The sequence below is a fragment of the Camelus ferus genome, chromosome 4, assembly GCF_009834535.1.
Source record: "Camelus ferus isolate YT-003-E chromosome 4, BCGSAC_Cfer_1.0, whole genome shotgun sequence".
NCBI lineage: Eukaryota > Metazoa > Chordata > Mammalia > Artiodactyla > Camelidae > Camelus > Camelus ferus.
The window spans coordinates 73616769-73633700 of record NC_045699.1 but is presented as its reverse complement, the minus strand read 5'-3'; the positions used below and the strand labels follow the sequence as shown (position 1 = coordinate 73633700).

Here is a 16932-nt window from a genome sequence, read left to right as displayed (position 1 = left end):
ACCTTCCCAAAGAAGACTAGGAGGCAGCCGTGGACAGGCAGGTCTGGGGGCCTGAGACAGGCGGTCAGCCTAGAGCTGGGGTCATGGTGGGCGGAACGCCAAAGGACGGTGTGGCCGGGGGAAGTGTCAGGTTGTGAACCCGGATGTCTCCGCCTGAAAGCTGCCTGGGTCTGCTGAGCCCCCCAGCCCAATCTGGGGTCCGAAGCTGGAGCCAGGTCCCATGACGTCCAGAGCAGGGGCAGCAAGGGGGGGGATGGGGCCCAGCACGCCGCTTCCTGACTCCCCTACCTGGCTGGATTCTCTCTGGGGCCCTGGCCCTGCAAGTAGGTTGGCCCTGGGGGGTCAAAACCACAGTTGCTGAGGGCCCCAGGGTGCCAGGTCTGGGGTCTGGGGCCCCTGGCTGAGTGGGGCCCCTGGCTGAGTAGGTCCACGGGGAAACCTGTAAGCAGCAGGAACGGCAGGTGGGAGAAACCAGGGGTTTTGCCTCAGTTTCTCATTGGAACCCTGTTTATTCGTCTATTCATCAGCCATCCGTCCACTGCCTAGACCTCTGCTGAGGGCCTGTGGGTGGGACATTGCCTGTAGTGTTGAGGTCGTGGAATGAATGGTTCAGGGCTTCCGGGCACCTCCCACCTCCCCTCGGGCTGCTGGGACGGGACCCCAGGCCACATGCTGCCGTCTACAGGAGTTCCTTCCCGCCCAGTTCTGGGGGCCAGACGTCCGGATCCAGGTGCCGCCGGGATCTCTCAGGACACTCCAGGGGCGGTGGGTCCTTCCGCCTCTCCCAGCTCCAGGTGGCCCGGGTGTTCCTGGGCTGTGACTGCGTCACCCTGACTGCTCCATCCTCCGGCCCCTCCTCTCTGCACCTCTCCTCTGTGTGCCTCTTAGAAGGACCCACTGGGTGGTCTCATCTCGAGATCCTTAATTACGTCTGTTAAGACCCTTTTCCCTAATAAGATCATAGTCACACGCTCTGGGGGTTAGGGCATGGCGTCTTCTTGGGGACTGCCTTTCAAGCCACTGCACTTGGCAAACAACTTCTTCAAGCCTCAACCTCCTTACCTGTAAAAGGGGACAGTTCTTTACTTGGACGGTCATGTTAGTGTCTGCAGAGCTGACCTGCCTGAAGCCCCAGGGGTGCTCCCTGGCACGGGGAGCAGGACTGACTGTGGTGGCGGCTCTGTTGCGCAGGTGAGGACGCTGAGGTTGGAGAGGGGAGATGGCGGGCCCATGGCCTCACAGCCCACCAGCTGCTGGGGAGGAGGTGACGCCGCCTTCCTGCGACTGGGGCTTTGTGGGCCTCCCCAGGAGGGGAGGCGGAGGGTGGGGGGGGTGCATCTGGCAAGCCCCAGGGGCTCTCTTCCAAGTGAAAAGTCACCTGGAGCCACCTCGCCTCCCACTCTGACCTTCCCCGTGTGCCCACTCCTGTTTCCCAGTCCCGCGTAGAAAGGCTGCCCGCTTGGCTGCTTGTCTCGGAAGAGCTGTGACCCTCGGCTGCATGCGTGGCTGGCGTGGGGCCTCCTGCGGGGGAGGGGCCCAGCCCCCACGCGCCGTGTTCACCCAGGAAGGGCTGGGTTGGCCTTTGGTCCCAAACTTGGAGAGATGCTTGCTGTTGTCCTCTGGTTTCGGAAGCTGTCTGGTGCTACAGCTGTTTCCCCGTCACCACTCCAGCGCAGCCGGAAGGCGTGATGAGGAGACTGGCTCGTTAAGACCAGAGAGCCCTGGTCTGGGGCAGGCGGGCCGTTGAGGCATGCGTTTGGCTTTCGTTTCAGCAGGTGGGAGCGGGGGGCACTGTAACAGTGTGTTCTGTGGGGTCTCCCTGGAGCCAGATTGGGAGGGATGGGGGTTGGACGAGCGTGAGGGTGGATGCTCTGATGTTGACCTTGAGGCCACTGTCAGGAAGGAGGGAGAGAGGGAGAAAATGAGGTGGCAGAGACAAGGGCGATGTCACAGGGCTTGTGAGCCAATGTTAATGGCCTGGCTCGGGGCTCCTGGGTGGGGAAGGGCACCCCCTCCGCCTAGCTGATCTGTCTGAGCCTCGCCTGCCCAAAGACCCGAGCAGCAGGATGGTGGGATGGAACCCTCCGGCTTTCGGAAGCTGGCTTAGCGATGTTGGTTGCACAGAGAACTACTCGAAAAGCAATTTCCTGTTGGCTTTGCAGAAACCCTCTGGTTTGACCCTGACCTTCAAGTCTTGATAAGGCGGGCCACGTTTTATCCCTCCGGCTCAAACAGGCCATTAGCTGGAGCGCTGGATCTTTTGAGGACTGCTGGGAACAATTTCCCATCCCGTACCGGGAGGAAATCACTGATTCTTTCCTCGGACAGCTGCGGGCTCAGAGGAGTTCTTGCCGCACCTTCGTCTGTGTTCTCTGAGCCTGGGACCCGGGGCAGGGCCTGGCGCACAGTAGGCACTCAGTGAGTGTCTGCTGACTGTGGACAAAGCCGAGGACGCAGCTGCCTCCGCCAGCCATCCGCTCTGCCCAGACTTCCAAGGTCATACCTCTCCAGGACTGTTTTTCTTGGTGAGTTTCCCCTCACGCGTTGATGAGGAAGTGCACTGAGATCAGGATGGGGAGGCCTCGCCGCCGTCAGCATCTTGGCACATCCCTGCCTGGCTTGGCTGCCAGAGTGCCTCCCTCCTGCTGGAAGCTGGCCTCCTCACCTTTCAGAACCTGCTTCCTGTGACTCACCTGAGCCCCCTCCCCATTTTCACTGGGAAGCCCCCTCCTGGTCTCACGACACCAGTTGTCTGGGGCTGGCGAGCAGGTGGGAGGTGCGTGGAAGGAGCTGGCTGAGCACAGCAGGGCCGCAGCCCCAGAGATACCGGGTGTGCAGCAGCCTCCGCCTTCTTACAGACCAGAGGGGAGGGGAGTAGCTGGGGGCAGGGTGTGGGGAGTCCAAGGCCCCCGCCTGGTGCTCCCGGAAGGGGCCAGAGGGCATCGGAAATGGGTCAAGGCGTCCTTGTGGGAGGAGGTTTCGGGATCAGGGGTCAGAGGTCAGGAGGCTTGCTGAGGTCGGACTTGTGGTCTGCCTTAGAGGGACCCCCTCTTCCCGCACGGAGGAGGCCAAGTGTGTTTTTTAAAACATTTTGTTAATAGATTTATTTATTTAATTTGATGGAGGCACTGGGGATTGAACCCAGGACCTCGTGCGTGCTAAGCACGCGCTCTACCGCTGAGATACACCCTCCCTGTTAACGGTTTTTTTTAATTGAAGTGTGGTCAGTTTACAGCGTTGTCTCGGGTTCTGGTGCGCAGCGTCATGGTTCAGTCGCACTGCGCGTGCGTACATTCCTTTCCACGTTCCTTTGCACTGTCTGTTACCTCAGGACTCTGAGTGCAGTTCCCTGCGCCGTGCAGGAGGACCTTGCTGACTCTCTGTTTCGTGTGTAGCAGTTAGTGGCTGCGGATCTCGAACCCTCGGTTTACCCCTTCCCACCCGCTTGCCCCCGGTGACCTTAGGTTGGTTTTCTACGCCTGTGAGTCTGCTTCTGTTTTGTAAATAAGTTTATTTGTGTCTTTTTTTTAGATTCCACACGTTAGTGATGTCATATGGCATTTTTCTTTCTCTTTCTGGCTTACTTCACTTAGAATGACGATCTCCAGGTCCATCCATGTTGCTGCAAATGGCATTATTTCATTCTTTTTTATGGCTGAGGGGTATTCTATTGTATAAATACACCACAACGCCTTTACCCAGTCTTCTGTCGATGGACATTTTGGTTGCTTCCATGTCTTGGCCTTGTAAACAGCTGAGTGTGGTTTGAATCACACTTGGTAGTCTTGGCGGGAGGAGGAGGGGCCCGCATCCCTGGGGAGCACCGTCCTCCCAGGAGAGCTGGGATGAGACAGAGGGAGGCATCAGCCCGAGGAGATCAGTGCAGCTGCCTTCACCCCGACAGGTGGGCTACCCCGTCCATGGCGTTGGGGGTCCCTCGCGGCAGGTGTCTTGCTTCATGGCAGACTGGAGCAGACCAGCTGGGTCAGAGCTGACCCTCCCGTCACTGCGGGTTGAACCTGGTGGACCCCAGGGCGTGTCTCCCCCTGTGAAACGGGAGCGCGTGTTAGCTCGTGAGCTGTGCAGAGGAGCGAGCAGACCGCGGGTGTACAGAGCTCTGCTCCCGGTGCAGGCCCAGCCGCTGACGATGCCACTGGAGAAAGTGGAATTCCACCCGACGGCAGTGCAGCACGTCTGAGTGTCAGGCCCTCTCAGAGCGGCCCGACGGCGAGTGGCGGGCACAGCAGTGAGCAGGATGCCGCCGTCCCTCACGGCCTGCCCTTGGCGTGGGGCGAGGCCGGGCCCTGGAAGACCTCGGTGCATACAGAAAATCCGGTATCTCGGGCCCTGCATGAAGTCCGTAGGAGTTCATCCGTCAGCCCGTGGGCACCGCTTGTCTCCGTCTCCGGGTCTCCGGTGCGTGAGAAGTGGAGGAGGTGCCCTCCGTGGAGGGGGTGCTCCTGTTAAATTGTCCGGACGTGATCGAGTCCCCGAGCCGCTCAGTAAATCTCTGGCTGGGCCTGCGTGGAGCAGCCGGTGAGCTGGAGCTGCGTTGGCCTTTCCCCCGGGGAGGCCCCCCGCGTCCAGTGCTGCGGGCAGACCTAGCGGCTCGGCCCCTGACGGTGTGGGAAGCTGGGGCTGTGAGGTTGGACGGACCCAGATCCGGGCCTCCCTGTTTCCTCAGCTGTGAGGTGGGTGATGAGTGATCCCAGCTTGGGGGGTTGTCCTTGGACAGATGAGCGAGGCACCATGCCCGGCCGGGGCACAGAAGCTGGCGGGCAGTGCTAACGTGTGCGGGAGTCAGTGGTCGTGGACCCCGCGTTCCCCCTTCCTGCTTGTTTTTGGAGGAGATGCTTCTGGAAGCGAGAGCTGCCACCCACGTGGCTGCAGCCATCTGTGGGGCCTTGGACGCCTCTGAAGCCGTCACGGGATCCCTGCTGCGTGGCGGAAGCAGGGCCGTTTCAGAGACAAGGTTAATGTGCCATAGACGGTCATCCATCGACCATTTGTTCATTCATTCCCTCGCTAGATACCGAGCCCCTGCTGTGGGCCGCTGCCCAGGTGTTTGGCACCGGTGGGGGAAGAAGAGGGTCCCAGGCCCCGCCCCTACAGAGCATCTGGCCAGCTTGTCACCTCAAGGCCACCTGTTTATTTACCCCAAGGGCCCCAAATTTGAAAGCTCCAGTCCAGCAGGCAGCGTCTATTAAATAGTGATGAGGTCACTTAAAATGGGTTTTGGAATGAGCATAGCATAAATAAACAAGGAATTAATTCATCTTCCCATGTCTTATTGATCAAAGACCTTGTCTTCGGCTGCCAGTCAGAGCATCTGATCGACAGGCCTCCGCCGCCTGGCCCCCAGGAGTTCTTTTCGCTCCAGAGGAAGCAAAGTGATTTGTCGTCACCAAGCACAGTTTTAGTGCCACTTGTTGAAATATTTCAAGAAACTCAGTGCCGTCTCTGAGCCTCAGTTTCCACCCCTGCAAACTGGGGCTCAGAGTAAAAGTTCCTTGTAGGGATGGAGCGAAGGCCAGGAGTCTGGCCTTGGAGGTTCAGCCGACCCAGACCCGTCCCCGTTCTGTCACGTCCTTCTGGGTGACCTTGGGGGGGGCTGGGCAGCCTCTCGGGCCTCAGTCTCTCTGCGATGGCTCCTGGTTGCCGTGAGCAGCACAGCCCTTCGCCAGGAGCCTGGCGCCGTGGAAACCTTTGCTACACGGGGGCTTTGGAGACTCTGGGGTGGCAGGGTACCCGAGTGCAGCCCCTCGTAGTGATGAGCCTTGAGCCAGGAGCCAGGCCTGCACAGAGGGGTGAGTCCCATCCCAGAGTCCTACCCCGGGGTGCCCGGCGTCCTGGGGGCTCCAAGGGGCAGGGCAGCCAGCCCACCTTGGACACTCAGACCCCGCCTTGTTCCTCTTCAGCAGTGCTTTCCCTCCCTCCTCGGGTAGGGGCCTGTGGCCGTCAGTGCCCCCGCACCGTTACGGCATGAACGCGAGCCCACCGTGTCACTGCTCTGAGCTTCGCTTTGTCCGTCTGTGGAATGGGGTTGCGACGGCTCACATCTCGGGGGGCCATCGCAGGCCGTCAGTGGGTTTGTCCCTGGAGCACAGGCTGCCATTGTCACCTCCCTCCCTTGCCTGCCCGGTGCCTGGGCCACGTACGTTCAAACGGCAGATCCCCGGCTGAAGCCACCTGCCACGTGACCTCACACAAGGGGCTTCGGCTTCCCGTGCCTCAGTTTCCCCGTTTGCTGCTGCCTCTCAGAGCTGGGGTGCGTGAGCGGCGGGTGTGTGAATGACCTGCGGAGGGACCTGCGCTCCAGAGCTCTCCTTCCAGCCCTGCCTGGGGGACAGCACGCCCAGGGAGGGGCAGCGGGAGGGGCCTCGGGGGCCTGAAGGCTGCCCGCCCTGTGGGGCAGGACCTCTACATCTCTCCCACGGGCTGGGGGTGTCCCTGGCAGCATCTCCCCGATCAGCATGGTGGCTGCTAAGTGGCCAGAGTGGAGCCACTGGAGCTGGGCCAGGAAGCCTTCCCCAGGGATGGACGGGGACCTCGAGGCTCAGATCCAGCCCGTGTCCTCAGGGCCCTGCTCTGCCTCTCACATCCAGGGTCCCCATGCTGGGGCCTTGGGACAGCTGAGTGACAGGTGACAGTGAGCAGCAGGCCTGGGCTGTCCTGTCCTGCTGCGCCAGGAAGCCTGTGTCCTCACGCTAATCTGATTTCAGCCTGATTAGGTCCTAGGAGACTGGAAAGGGCCCGAGATTAGGGGTTGACGTGTCCAGGACACAGGCAGCCCCGCCTCTCCACGCAGCAGCTGGGCCCGAACAAGGCATTGCTCAAGGCCAGGAGAGCCCTGCTGTGGCTGGGGTTGGGGAAGCAGGGCAGGGTAGCCCGCACCCCACGGGGTGCCCTAGACAAATACAGTGGCACTGCCTCCGTGCTGGGCCGCTTGCCGCAGGCCAGATTTTGGGGACAGACCCTTATTGTGGCCACTTGGCTGGACTTCTGAGGCCGAGCTTCCGGATGCTGGTGAAGCAGTGACCGCCCTTTGTGGAGGGCCCCTCTGGCCGAGGAGAGAGAATGCCGCTTGGCCCTGAAGCCACGGGGACACGGCCGCCCATCAGGCCTTCCGTGGCCGCAGGACACGGATGGGCAGCTTCTGGCTTCACACTGGCCCCGGCCCCCTGCTCCACTGTCACTCGGCTTGTGGCTGGGACGTCCCTGCAGCTGCTCTGGCCCAGCGTCCTGTCACTTGTACCTTCGGGAGTCTCTCTCCCAGAATCTGGAGCCGCCCCTGATGTGAGTGAGGGAGCACGGGGCTCTGATTGGCTGGGCCCAGGGGCGGTGGGGACGGAGCGGAGGAGGACAGGGGAGTGGACGTGAACAGCAGAAGCAGTGGCTACCCACTGCCCTTGCTGAGTGGAAAGAGAAGGGGGCCTGGCCCGTCCTTCTGCTCCGTCTCCATCTCCGGGCCTCAGTTTCTCTCATTGTACAGCGATCACGACCGTATCACCTACTCTAGCCACTTTTAGCGTGAGAGAGTGTTGGCACGTACACCGGACAGAAGGGACTGGGACTCAGGGCATTCTGGAGACAGACCCCGTCCCCTCAAACGGCGTGTGCCACTCTGGAGCAGACACGGGCTCCAGTCTCGGCTCTGCTGCCTTCTGATCTGGAGCAAACCTTCTCCACTCTCTGGGCCTCCGTTCTCCTTACCTGTAAAATGGGGTAATTGTTGGTGGGAGGCCAGGGCAGGCAGCGCCAGGACCCAGGAGCCCCGTGGATGGATGGGGGTGTGGCTGCTGCCCACTCCCCCCCCCCCGTGGAGCCCAGGTTGTTTCTCCCAGTCCCGCGGAGTCCCTTGGTCCGAGGTCCGAATCCGTGTGCACAGCTGTTGTCCAGTGCCAGCCCAGGGTGGGCTTGGGGCTGTTCTGGAAGGTTAGGGGCCTGAGTGGCCACAGTGGGGGCAGGTCCGGGCCAGGCAGACGCTGTGTCCATGGGGAACCTGCCCCATTCTGAGCCCTGAAAGGAATCCTGGCTGGCCACCTGCGATTATGGTTAGGAGCTGTGTAATTAGCTCTAAAAATGGGAGGCTGAGGCGGAATTAAAATACACGCTTAGCGGCAATTAGAGACGAGTGGTGTGCAAAAAATAGTGGAGCCAGACTGGAAGCTGCAGCCGTCCTGCGGGCGGCAGGGGGGTGTAGTTGCGGGGGCTGGGCGGGAGCAGGAGGGTCTGAAGCTGCAGGGCTGGGCCGGGGTGCCAGGTGGGCTCTGGTCTGGACCCGGCTCCTCCGTCTGCAGGCTGCGCGCTGGTGTCCACAGGCGGGGCGCTTAAAGCACCTGGAGCGTTTTCAGGCAGGGAGCTGGGAGTCTGGGAGCCCGGTGTCCGCGGGGCGGGCTCCTCCCTGGGGGCTCCGTGGGAGCGCCTGTCCAGGCCTCTCCCAGCTCCTGGCGGCTTCCCTGGCTCAGGGGAGCATCACCTCCGTCCTCACCCGGCCTCCTCCCTGCGGGTCTGTTTCTCTGTGTCTCTCTGTTTTTTCCATTAACTTCTCTTATCAGGGTCAAATACGCAAAACATGAATACACCATTTTAACTATTTCTAAGGGCGCAGTTGGGTGGCATGGGGTGCCTTCACGAAAATGCTGCGTAACCATCACCCCCGTTGTTTCCAGAACTTGCTCGTTATCACGAAGAGAAACTCTGTCCCTGGTAAACACTGGCCCCCCCCCCGCCCCCACCCTGTTTCTGTCGCTGTGGATTTACTTGTCCTGGGTCCCTCGTGTAAATGGAATCCCATGAGTTTAGTCCTTCTGTGTCTGCAGTCTTCAAAAACGCAGGTCAGGGCAGGCACGGCTGGGAGAGTTTTAGGTCCGCACGTCCAAGCCAGTAGCTGTAGCCAGCGTGGCTGTTAAATTTAAATTGATTAGAATAAAGTTAAATGAAAAGTGCGGTGGTTCAGTGGGACCGGCCGCATTCTGAGTGCTCGGTGGGCACGTGTGCGTGGCTGCCCGGCCCTCAGCACCCACACGGAGCGTTTCTGTCTCCAGAAAGTTCTGCTGGAGGGCCCTGCTCCAGGTTCACGGAGACGAGAGAGACCTGCTGACCAGCGCCGTGTGTGACGGGGCGGGACCCTGGGCTGGGCTGTCTTTTACTTCTGTCAGCATGCTTTGCTTCCTTTGTCTTCCTGTGTGGAAGAAACATCAGGGCGTTCCTTGGCGGGGCGGGGTCGGTGTATGTTAATCTCCTGATGTTGCCGTTGATGCTGTGGACGGGGGGCATCCTCGTTCTCAGGAAACATGCTTGGATGTTTGGGGGAAAGGAGGTCACATCTGCAGGTTACTCTCACATGTTCAGGAGAATTGTACACAGACACACACTCAGATGCACACACCCAGATACACACGCACACACAGGATGGTTAACAGGGCACAACCTCGGAGCCCGTGTTGGCTGTGGCAGTGACCCGCCCGGGCCAGCAGGACGGGGCAGCCCAGTGCAGAGGCTGCTCCAGGCCTGGGTGTGTCGCCCGCTGGGGGCGGGCGGCGGGGAGGTTGGTGTCTCTGTTGGGGCACCTGCCCTATGGAAGTTCTCGGCGTAGCCAGGTTCTCTCTGGACCTGCCGTCGCTTCTGATTCTGGCCTGTCCTTCATCTAAGTCTGTCCGTGGGTCTAACTCTCTGGTGCGCAGTCCCAGGCTCTTGGCAGGTCTCTTGAAGTCGGGCTGTTGGGCCCTTAGTGCTGCTTATGGATGAGGACGACTGGTAGACCCTGGGTTACCCTTCAGCTGTGTGCGCCGCAGTCCTCACCCCTTGGTCACCCCCACCCCAAGCTGGATTGGGTGGGCTGATGGCTCCCACATACCTAATGCCCACTCTGCCATCAGGGTACACAGTTAACCCAGCCAGGCCCGTCCTGTTAGGCAGCCAGGCCTCAGGAGCGGAAGCCACTCTCTCCAGGTCCCGCACACTAGAATCATCGACAGGATTCGAACCTGGGGCTGTGTGACCCCAAGGCCTGCACTCCAGGCCGCCTCACCTGCTGTCCCCACGTCCTGACCAGCTCTTTCCCACGGGGACTGGAAGCTGGCTGTCCGGGTCGGCGCCTGCCCCATCCCCCTGGCTTGGGCTGTGTTGCCAAGCCCACCGCAGGTGCCTGGCTGCCGGGTGGAGGAGGGACCCCAGTGTCGATCTGGGAAGTGGATTCCGGCCTTGTGCACCACCAGCCCCTGCTGCGTCTGGTATGTGTGCCGCTCCCGGTCCACACTGCTTCCGTGGGGCTTTGTCACATGTCAGGAAACGGGGCGTGTCCGTGCCCAGGAAGGCATCACGCACGTGTGTGCATGTGTGCGCGCGTGTCCCCGCTGACTGAAAACCAGCGTATGTTGTTCAGTGTTCAGACGTGTGGATCCCCGCGCAGGGGCGAGCGGGGCTGCCTGTGACCGCAGGGCGTCCTCTCCGCGCAGGGAGGTGGTGGTCCCCGTCGGCACACGGAAGCGGAGGTTGCTGCTGGCAGCGTTGCTGCCCTCACTGACCGTGCAAGCTGAGTAATTTTCCCTTCTCTCTTCTAGTTCCTGTGTTTGAAGAACATACGTACCTTCCTTAAAGTCTGCCACGACAAATTTGGCTTAAGAAACAGCGAGCTGTTTGACCCCTTCGACCTCTTTGACGTCCGAGACTTTGGCAAGGTGAGTGGTCTCGCCTGGCGCCGGCTCTGCTGCAGATGGGCCCGGCCTCTCCACGCAGAGCCCGTGCTGGGCAGGTGCAGGCTGAGCTGTGTCACAAACAGGAGGGGGCACGTCAGGGGCTGGGGGTGGCGGGTGGCCCCTCTTGCCTCTCAAGCCATTCTGGGTGAGGGCATCACGGAGCCAGGAGGATGGAGAGGGGATGCAGGGCGCGGACGGGCATGGAACGGCGATCCCACCCCAGCCTGGCCTTGCTGTCTGAGCAACCCTGAGCATTTATTTTCTGCCTTGAATCTCCGACTCATCGCGGGATGATGGGCCAATGTTAGTACCTGCTCCGGAGGGGGCGGGGCCGGCTGTGACGGTGCGGGTACCGCGTTCATTGTGCGGCTCTGAGAAAGGAGGCATCGAGGTTATACCTGAATCAGAATCTCCTCCGGCTCTGAGGAGGCATCGGGCAAGGAGGGTGGTTATCTGAACGCCCAAGTGCCTGGAGGTGGTCCCCGAGGTCTGGGGCAGACCTCCCGGGGCGGCTCCCCGTGTTCTCGGGAAGTGTCACTTGGCAGCGGTGCTGCAGGCGTCCCTCTGGCACAGGTGAGGGCGGCCTGGGCTGGGCAGTACAGAGGCCGAGGTGGGGCTTGCGGCTCATTGTGGCTTCCTGGTGATCCTGGGCTCAGAGTGCCAGCGCAGGGTGACACGTCCCACCAGGAAGCGCTGCAGTTCCAAGGTCCCTCCTTTAAAAGATGGGGGCAGGACTGAGATCTCTCATTGGTGGATTGGGGCTGAGGGCTGGAGTCAGCCCGGCTCCCCGCTGCCCTGGGTCCCGGTGTCTTCGAGCCCCTGCTTGCTGGCGAAGGGCCTGCTGCTGGCACCGGCTCTGCAAAACGGCCACTTCCCGGACTACCTGGGGCGAGTTCCCACCTGCTGATGGGAGCTATCAGGAGACACTTACTGCCTGCTTTATCTGAGGGCTGTTATCGGGGACCTGGTGTTTGAGGCGTGTTCTATGGCTGCATGATTCATGCAGTGCAAGGGGAATTTTGTATCTGCAGCTGCAAATGCTGAGAAGTCAGTTCCAAGAGGAGCCTTTATTTGAAGTGCCATCAAGTGTCGAATTAGCGTCAGTAACTGGGGCTTTCCCATGAGCCTCCTGGGTCTGACGGACTCTTCTTTGGGTCTGAAAATCTCTGGAAATGAGATTGGGGAACCTTGTCAAGGGCCCACCTCTGTGTAATCAGTCAGCTCAGAGGTTTCTCTTCCTCTAAATGACTCACCCAGGTCCCTCCGGCTGCAGGGCGCCAGTCTGGACTCTGAGGCCCTAATGCCTTCCTCTGTCCGGGGCACGTCTGCTGGGGCGGGGGCCGCGGAAGCGTGAGTGGAGCCCTGCTGGCCAGTCCTTTCCCCTACGTGGGCTTCTCCGTTTTCAGAGTGGCTTCCAGATGGATTAGAATCTCTCTCCTGTTACTTCTCCTCGTGAACAGCACCAGGGAAGGCCCTTCAGAACACACACACACACGCACACACACACACACACTTTCACAAACGCACTCATATACACACTGGTATTTAAAATAATTGCATAGAGAAAAAGACGGGCTAGACCCCGGCCAAGCACCCCCGGCCCGCTGTGACACGCAGACTGGTCTGCGCCCCGCTTTCCTTTCACCTGGCTGCAGCCGTGTGCAGGGATGCAGGGAGCACTTAAACTTGGGTGAAACGCTCGTCGTGGGGCCTGCTGACCTTGGCGAGCACCAAGCAAGGGGGCAGCCCCCGTGGCGGTGGGTGGTTTGACCCCCACACAGAGGGCCCGCAGGGGGCGAGCCCGGAGTGCAGTGGATTCGGGCCATCAGTCCCGGTGTAGGTGGGTGCTGGGGACGGAGTGGCGGCGAGGGACCTGCCCAGCCCGCCGTGGAGGCACGGCACGCAGGGTCCCCGGGCTCTGGGAGCGGCAGGGCTGGCAGAGTGCTGTGATGCCCAGAGCTGGCCTGGTCCTGCCCCTGCGCTTCTGTTGGGTCAGAGGGACCTGGTCCAAAGTCTGGGCCCACAGAATGGCCGACGACCTCAGCAGATGACCCAGTGACTCTGACCTCTCCCGGTTTGCCGAGGAGCGGGTGGGGCCGGGAGCCCTCGGCACGGTGCCCAACCTAGAGCAGGTGCTCGTCAGACGGCGGCGCTGTGGCCGCTGTGGTGCCCTCCCCGCCCCCAGGTCTGCTTGAAATGGAGCCGACCCCCGTGGTTGGGTGGCAGCCCCCTCTCTTATTTCTTTGCTGTTACTTTATCCGTGAAGACTGAACATCTGCATTTTGGGAGTCAGAGCCCGAGGTGGGGTGGGGCTCAGCACATGGACCGCGGAGCCCTGAAGGCTGGATTCAAGCCCCAGCCCTGCTGTCACCTGTGGGCGGCCATGCCCAGGTGACTTTCTCCGAGTCCTGTCTGTAAGCTGGTGACGAGGCCTGCGCCCTCCGAGGTCTCTCGAGCAGCACGCAGACCCGTGCGTGTGGGCTCTCGGCGCCCGGTGCGTGGCGGGGGCTGGCTCTGGTTCTCGGCCGCACATCCCTTTGGCCCTCCGGCCTCCTCTGTGCTGCGTGGGGGTGGCCCATTTGTCCGTGTGTGTGGAGGCTGCCCGGGCGGGGACCGGGCCTCCTGAGGCTGCTGGCGCTGCCCGGGGAGGCGGCCCTGGTGGGAGCGCGGCCTGCCCGCCGCGTCCTCCCTTCCCTCTGGCTGAGTGTCCCCGTGCCGCTCTCCTTCTCGGCGGTCTGCGCTCCGGGCTGCGTCTGATGAGGGGCTGGGAGAGGCTGGGCACCGAGACATGCTCCCTACATGGGAGCCGCGGACCACGGCCTGTTTCGCTCGGCAAGTCCCTCCTGACATCTGGGGACGAGACACCCTGGAAGACACACACCAGCGGGTCTCAGGCTCCCCCCGGCCGCACTGCTGTCTGCCCTGCTCGGATATCCGAACACGGGGACTGTCCCCGCCCCAGTGCCTCTGGGAGGCGCCGCGGTGGACAGCGGGTTGGGGTGCAGTGCGGGGCTCCGGCCTGCTGGCTGAGGAGCAGGTCTGGGGGGCCCGGGCCCCTCATTCAGGTGTGATTTATGAGGACGGGCCTGCGGACCAGTCACCTCCACGCACAGAGACAGCGGACACAGCCAAGGTCCCCACGGCCCAGGAGCCCGGCCCTGCGGGCACACCCCTGCCTGTCCAGCGGTGCTTGGCGGTGCTCGGGGATGTCCGGCCGCGGGGATGCCGGCTTGCTCTGCCGTCCGCCCCTGCCAGCCCAGCGGGGCAGGAGGATCTATCTCTGGGGGCAGTTCTGGTCTCTGCCGACCGGAGCCCGCCTGGGTCCGGGTGAGAGCGGAGCTGGGGTCTGTGTTAGGACTCGTGGGAAGGGGGCCGGCTCTCAGTGGTCCGCCGCGGGGGCCACAGGGCAGGGCAGGGATTTGAGGGGCGAGATTCCCTGCTGGCTTTCTGCCTGGTCGTCTTGCATCTGCATACGTGGGATTCTGGAGTGGAAAGGACCCTCGTGGGATAGCCGGTTAGTCAGTCTCAGGCTGGTTTGGAAATCCCCAGATCTTTTTCTTTGCTATTATTATTATTTTAATTAAAAAATGTTTTTTGGAGGGGAGGTAATTAGGCTTGTTTATTTATTTTCATGGAGGTGCTGGGGACTGAACCCAGGACCACGTGCCTGCTAAGCACGCGCTCTGCCACTGAGCTGCACCCTCCCCCCTTTCCTTTGCTGTTGTTTAAGGTTTATGGTGTGCAGGTCCTGTCTGGGTTTAGGTTTGTGCTGGTCATTTTCTAAACAGCTGCCTCTCTGCTTCCCAAGGCTCTCATGTTGTCGGGGTTGCCCCTCGGGAAGGGAAGGGGCGTTCATTCGTTGGTTCCTCCACTCATCTCTCCATTAAGCCTTCAATTCACCGAGTGTTTATTAAGCACTTACTGTGCAAGAGATAAAACGGAAAGGCTCACATGACCTTTGTCCTCTGAGAGTCACACAGGTTCGCTATTGTGTGGTTAATGGCGGAAAAAGGAGGGAGACAGTGAGACTCTTCCCCTGGCGCCGGCCGGCCCTGCCTCAGCCATGCCACCGGGGCCCTGCCTCCGAGACTTCGGCGTGGAGGGGGCCAGGCGCTGCGGAGCGCGGCTGCAACGCAAGCTCCCGTTGCTGGGGAGGGAGAACTCCTCTCCGGAAAACCGCTGCGCAGAGTTGGGCTGCCTGGCGTCCGCCTGTTTCCAGAACCGGCAGGGCCCTCCTCTTGCCCCTCTGGCCTCTGGGCTTCCCCTTCCCGCCTTCCCTTTGGGACGGGTGCAGAGAGGAGCTGATGCTTCAGGGTGCTCGAAGTTGCAGGAAAGGGTTTTCTAAACCCAGGAGGAGTGCCGGGAGGGGCTGCTCCATGTTGTCCGGGACGGGCAGCAGGCGGGGGCCCCCTGGAGAGGCTGCGGGAGCCCTGGGGGCAGCCCCCGTCCCCGGGAAGCTGGCCAGGCCCGCGCACTGCGCTGTCCTTCTGGGACCTTCTCTCATCCGGAGCGGGGATGGAGGGGCGGCCGGCGGGGAGGAGGGCTTCCTGTGAGACCCAGTGAGGGTCGGACCGTGCACGTCTTTGGGCTCTTTGAGCTTTTGTTTCTGCAGGGCTAGAGCGAAGTCAGTGACGGCCCAGGGTGCAGCAATGTCATAGGTCCTCGGAGAGGCAGTAAACGGCAGTCACACCGTTTTTATGAGTGATTTGTCCCTCTTCTTGCCAACCCGCCCTGCAAGCTCCAGCAGCTCCAGCAGGAGCTGAAGGATCCAGAACATTGGTTCCGGAAGTTTTTTGTTGGCCACCATCCCTGGTATTTTCCCGAAGGGTCACATTAAAGGTATTAGATTTCGGCTCAAACCAGCCCAGTCGGGGAAGACTGGAGCTGCAGTTCAAGAGAAGGGCCTGAGACTGGAGCCAGATGCCGGGCCGTCCCGTGTGGGGAGGCGGAGACCCGGGGCCTGCTCCCTTCCCTTCTCGCGTCCCCCACGTGCCCTGTTCTGGGCGCCTGTCGGGCGCGCGGGGTCCAGGAAGGGAAGGAGTGTGGGAAGGCGGAGCGGGTGGCCGGTACGAGCTGGGTCTTCCCAGGACGCCTCTGTGTGGAGTCTGGTTGGAAACTGTGGCGCAGGGCCCTGCGGTTTCCTTCTGGTTTTTAGGGCCTGGAGATGGTAGACAGTCATCATCTCGAAATGGCAGCCTCACGCCCTCCTTGTGAGCTGGGCGACCTCGGTGCACGGGACCCATTTTACAGAGCAGCAGGCGGAGGCTCAGAGGGTGAGCGACTTGCACAAGGTCACATGGCCTTGGTCAGTCAGCGTCTCCTGTCTGGGAGTTTGCTACGAGCAGGGCAGGGAGGTCGTGGCCGGCTTCGCCAGCACAGTGCCTGGCCCTGGGTTTGCCGCTGGGGTCAGTTCGGCCCCATCTGCGGCCCCGGGCAGGTGGCTTTCCCTGAAGTTGATTCCCTCCCCTGGAGAATGGGAGCAGGGCCACTAAGCCGCTGCTTGGAGCCCCACGGGTGCTGCTACGGAAGGCTCCGCCCGTGGTCAGTGAGCTGGTGGGCTTCCGTCTTCCTCGTGGGCATAGTCCTCTGTGCAGTGGCCACTGTCAGCGTGTTTCCTACGTGGGAGTGAGACGTGTCCCCTCTTGACCTCCGGGGCCGTGGGCAGGAGGCAGGGAGGGAGGAGGGAGCCCAGGGGTGAACCCCCGCCTGCAGGAGGCCTCGGCCGGCCTCTGGTTCCGCGTGGTCCTGGCCACTGCCGACTTGCCCCCGAGCTGTCTCTCAGCGCTGGGCTCCCCTGCAGGTGTCCTCGGCCCGCGTGGCCCTCCCCGCCGCGGCGGGCCCGCCTGCCCGCCCGCCCACCCGCCGTCCTCACCTCCCTGGGGCCTGTGCTCAGATCTCAGTATTTGAAACGGTGGGGCTGCCTCCCTGCACAGATGCCCGCTGTCTGAGCAGACTCCTCCCCTGCCTGGGCCATGGGTCACCGCCCCCGGCGGGGCTGTGAACTTCCTCACCGTAGGGACCTTCGTGCCTTCTTTACTAACGTCTCCAGGGGCCTGGAATCCAACTGCGGGGGCGCCAGTCTGTCCTGGTGTGAGTGCGTGGATCCTCCTGGAGGAGCCAAGAAGCTTTTGGTGGGGATGGGGTGGGGGGCACCTTGCAGAAGGCCCTGGCACCCTCAGTGGGTCAGGAGGCCCAGGCTGGCCCAGCCGCCTCGCTGGGGCCTGAGGAGACT

At 61.9% G+C, this 16932-nt stretch overlaps 1 protein-coding gene across 4 annotated transcripts in view; it reads left to right on the top strand.

The window, feature by feature from the left end:
* VAV2 (vav guanine nucleotide exchange factor 2) overlaps window positions 1-16932 on the top strand; it is a 168414-nt gene that overhangs the window by 27017 nt on the left and 124465 nt on the right. For all 4 annotated transcript variants that reach the window (XR_004319565.1, XM_032478854.1, XM_032478856.1 and 1 more), the window contains exon 2: window positions 10566-10682. Coding sequence is in view for 3 of the 4 variants with exons in the window: in XM_032478854.1 (XP_032334745.1) it covers window positions 10566-10682 (117 nt within the window). In the remaining variant the exon portion in view is untranslated. The remainder of the gene's footprint in view (window positions 1-10565; window positions 10683-16932) is intronic.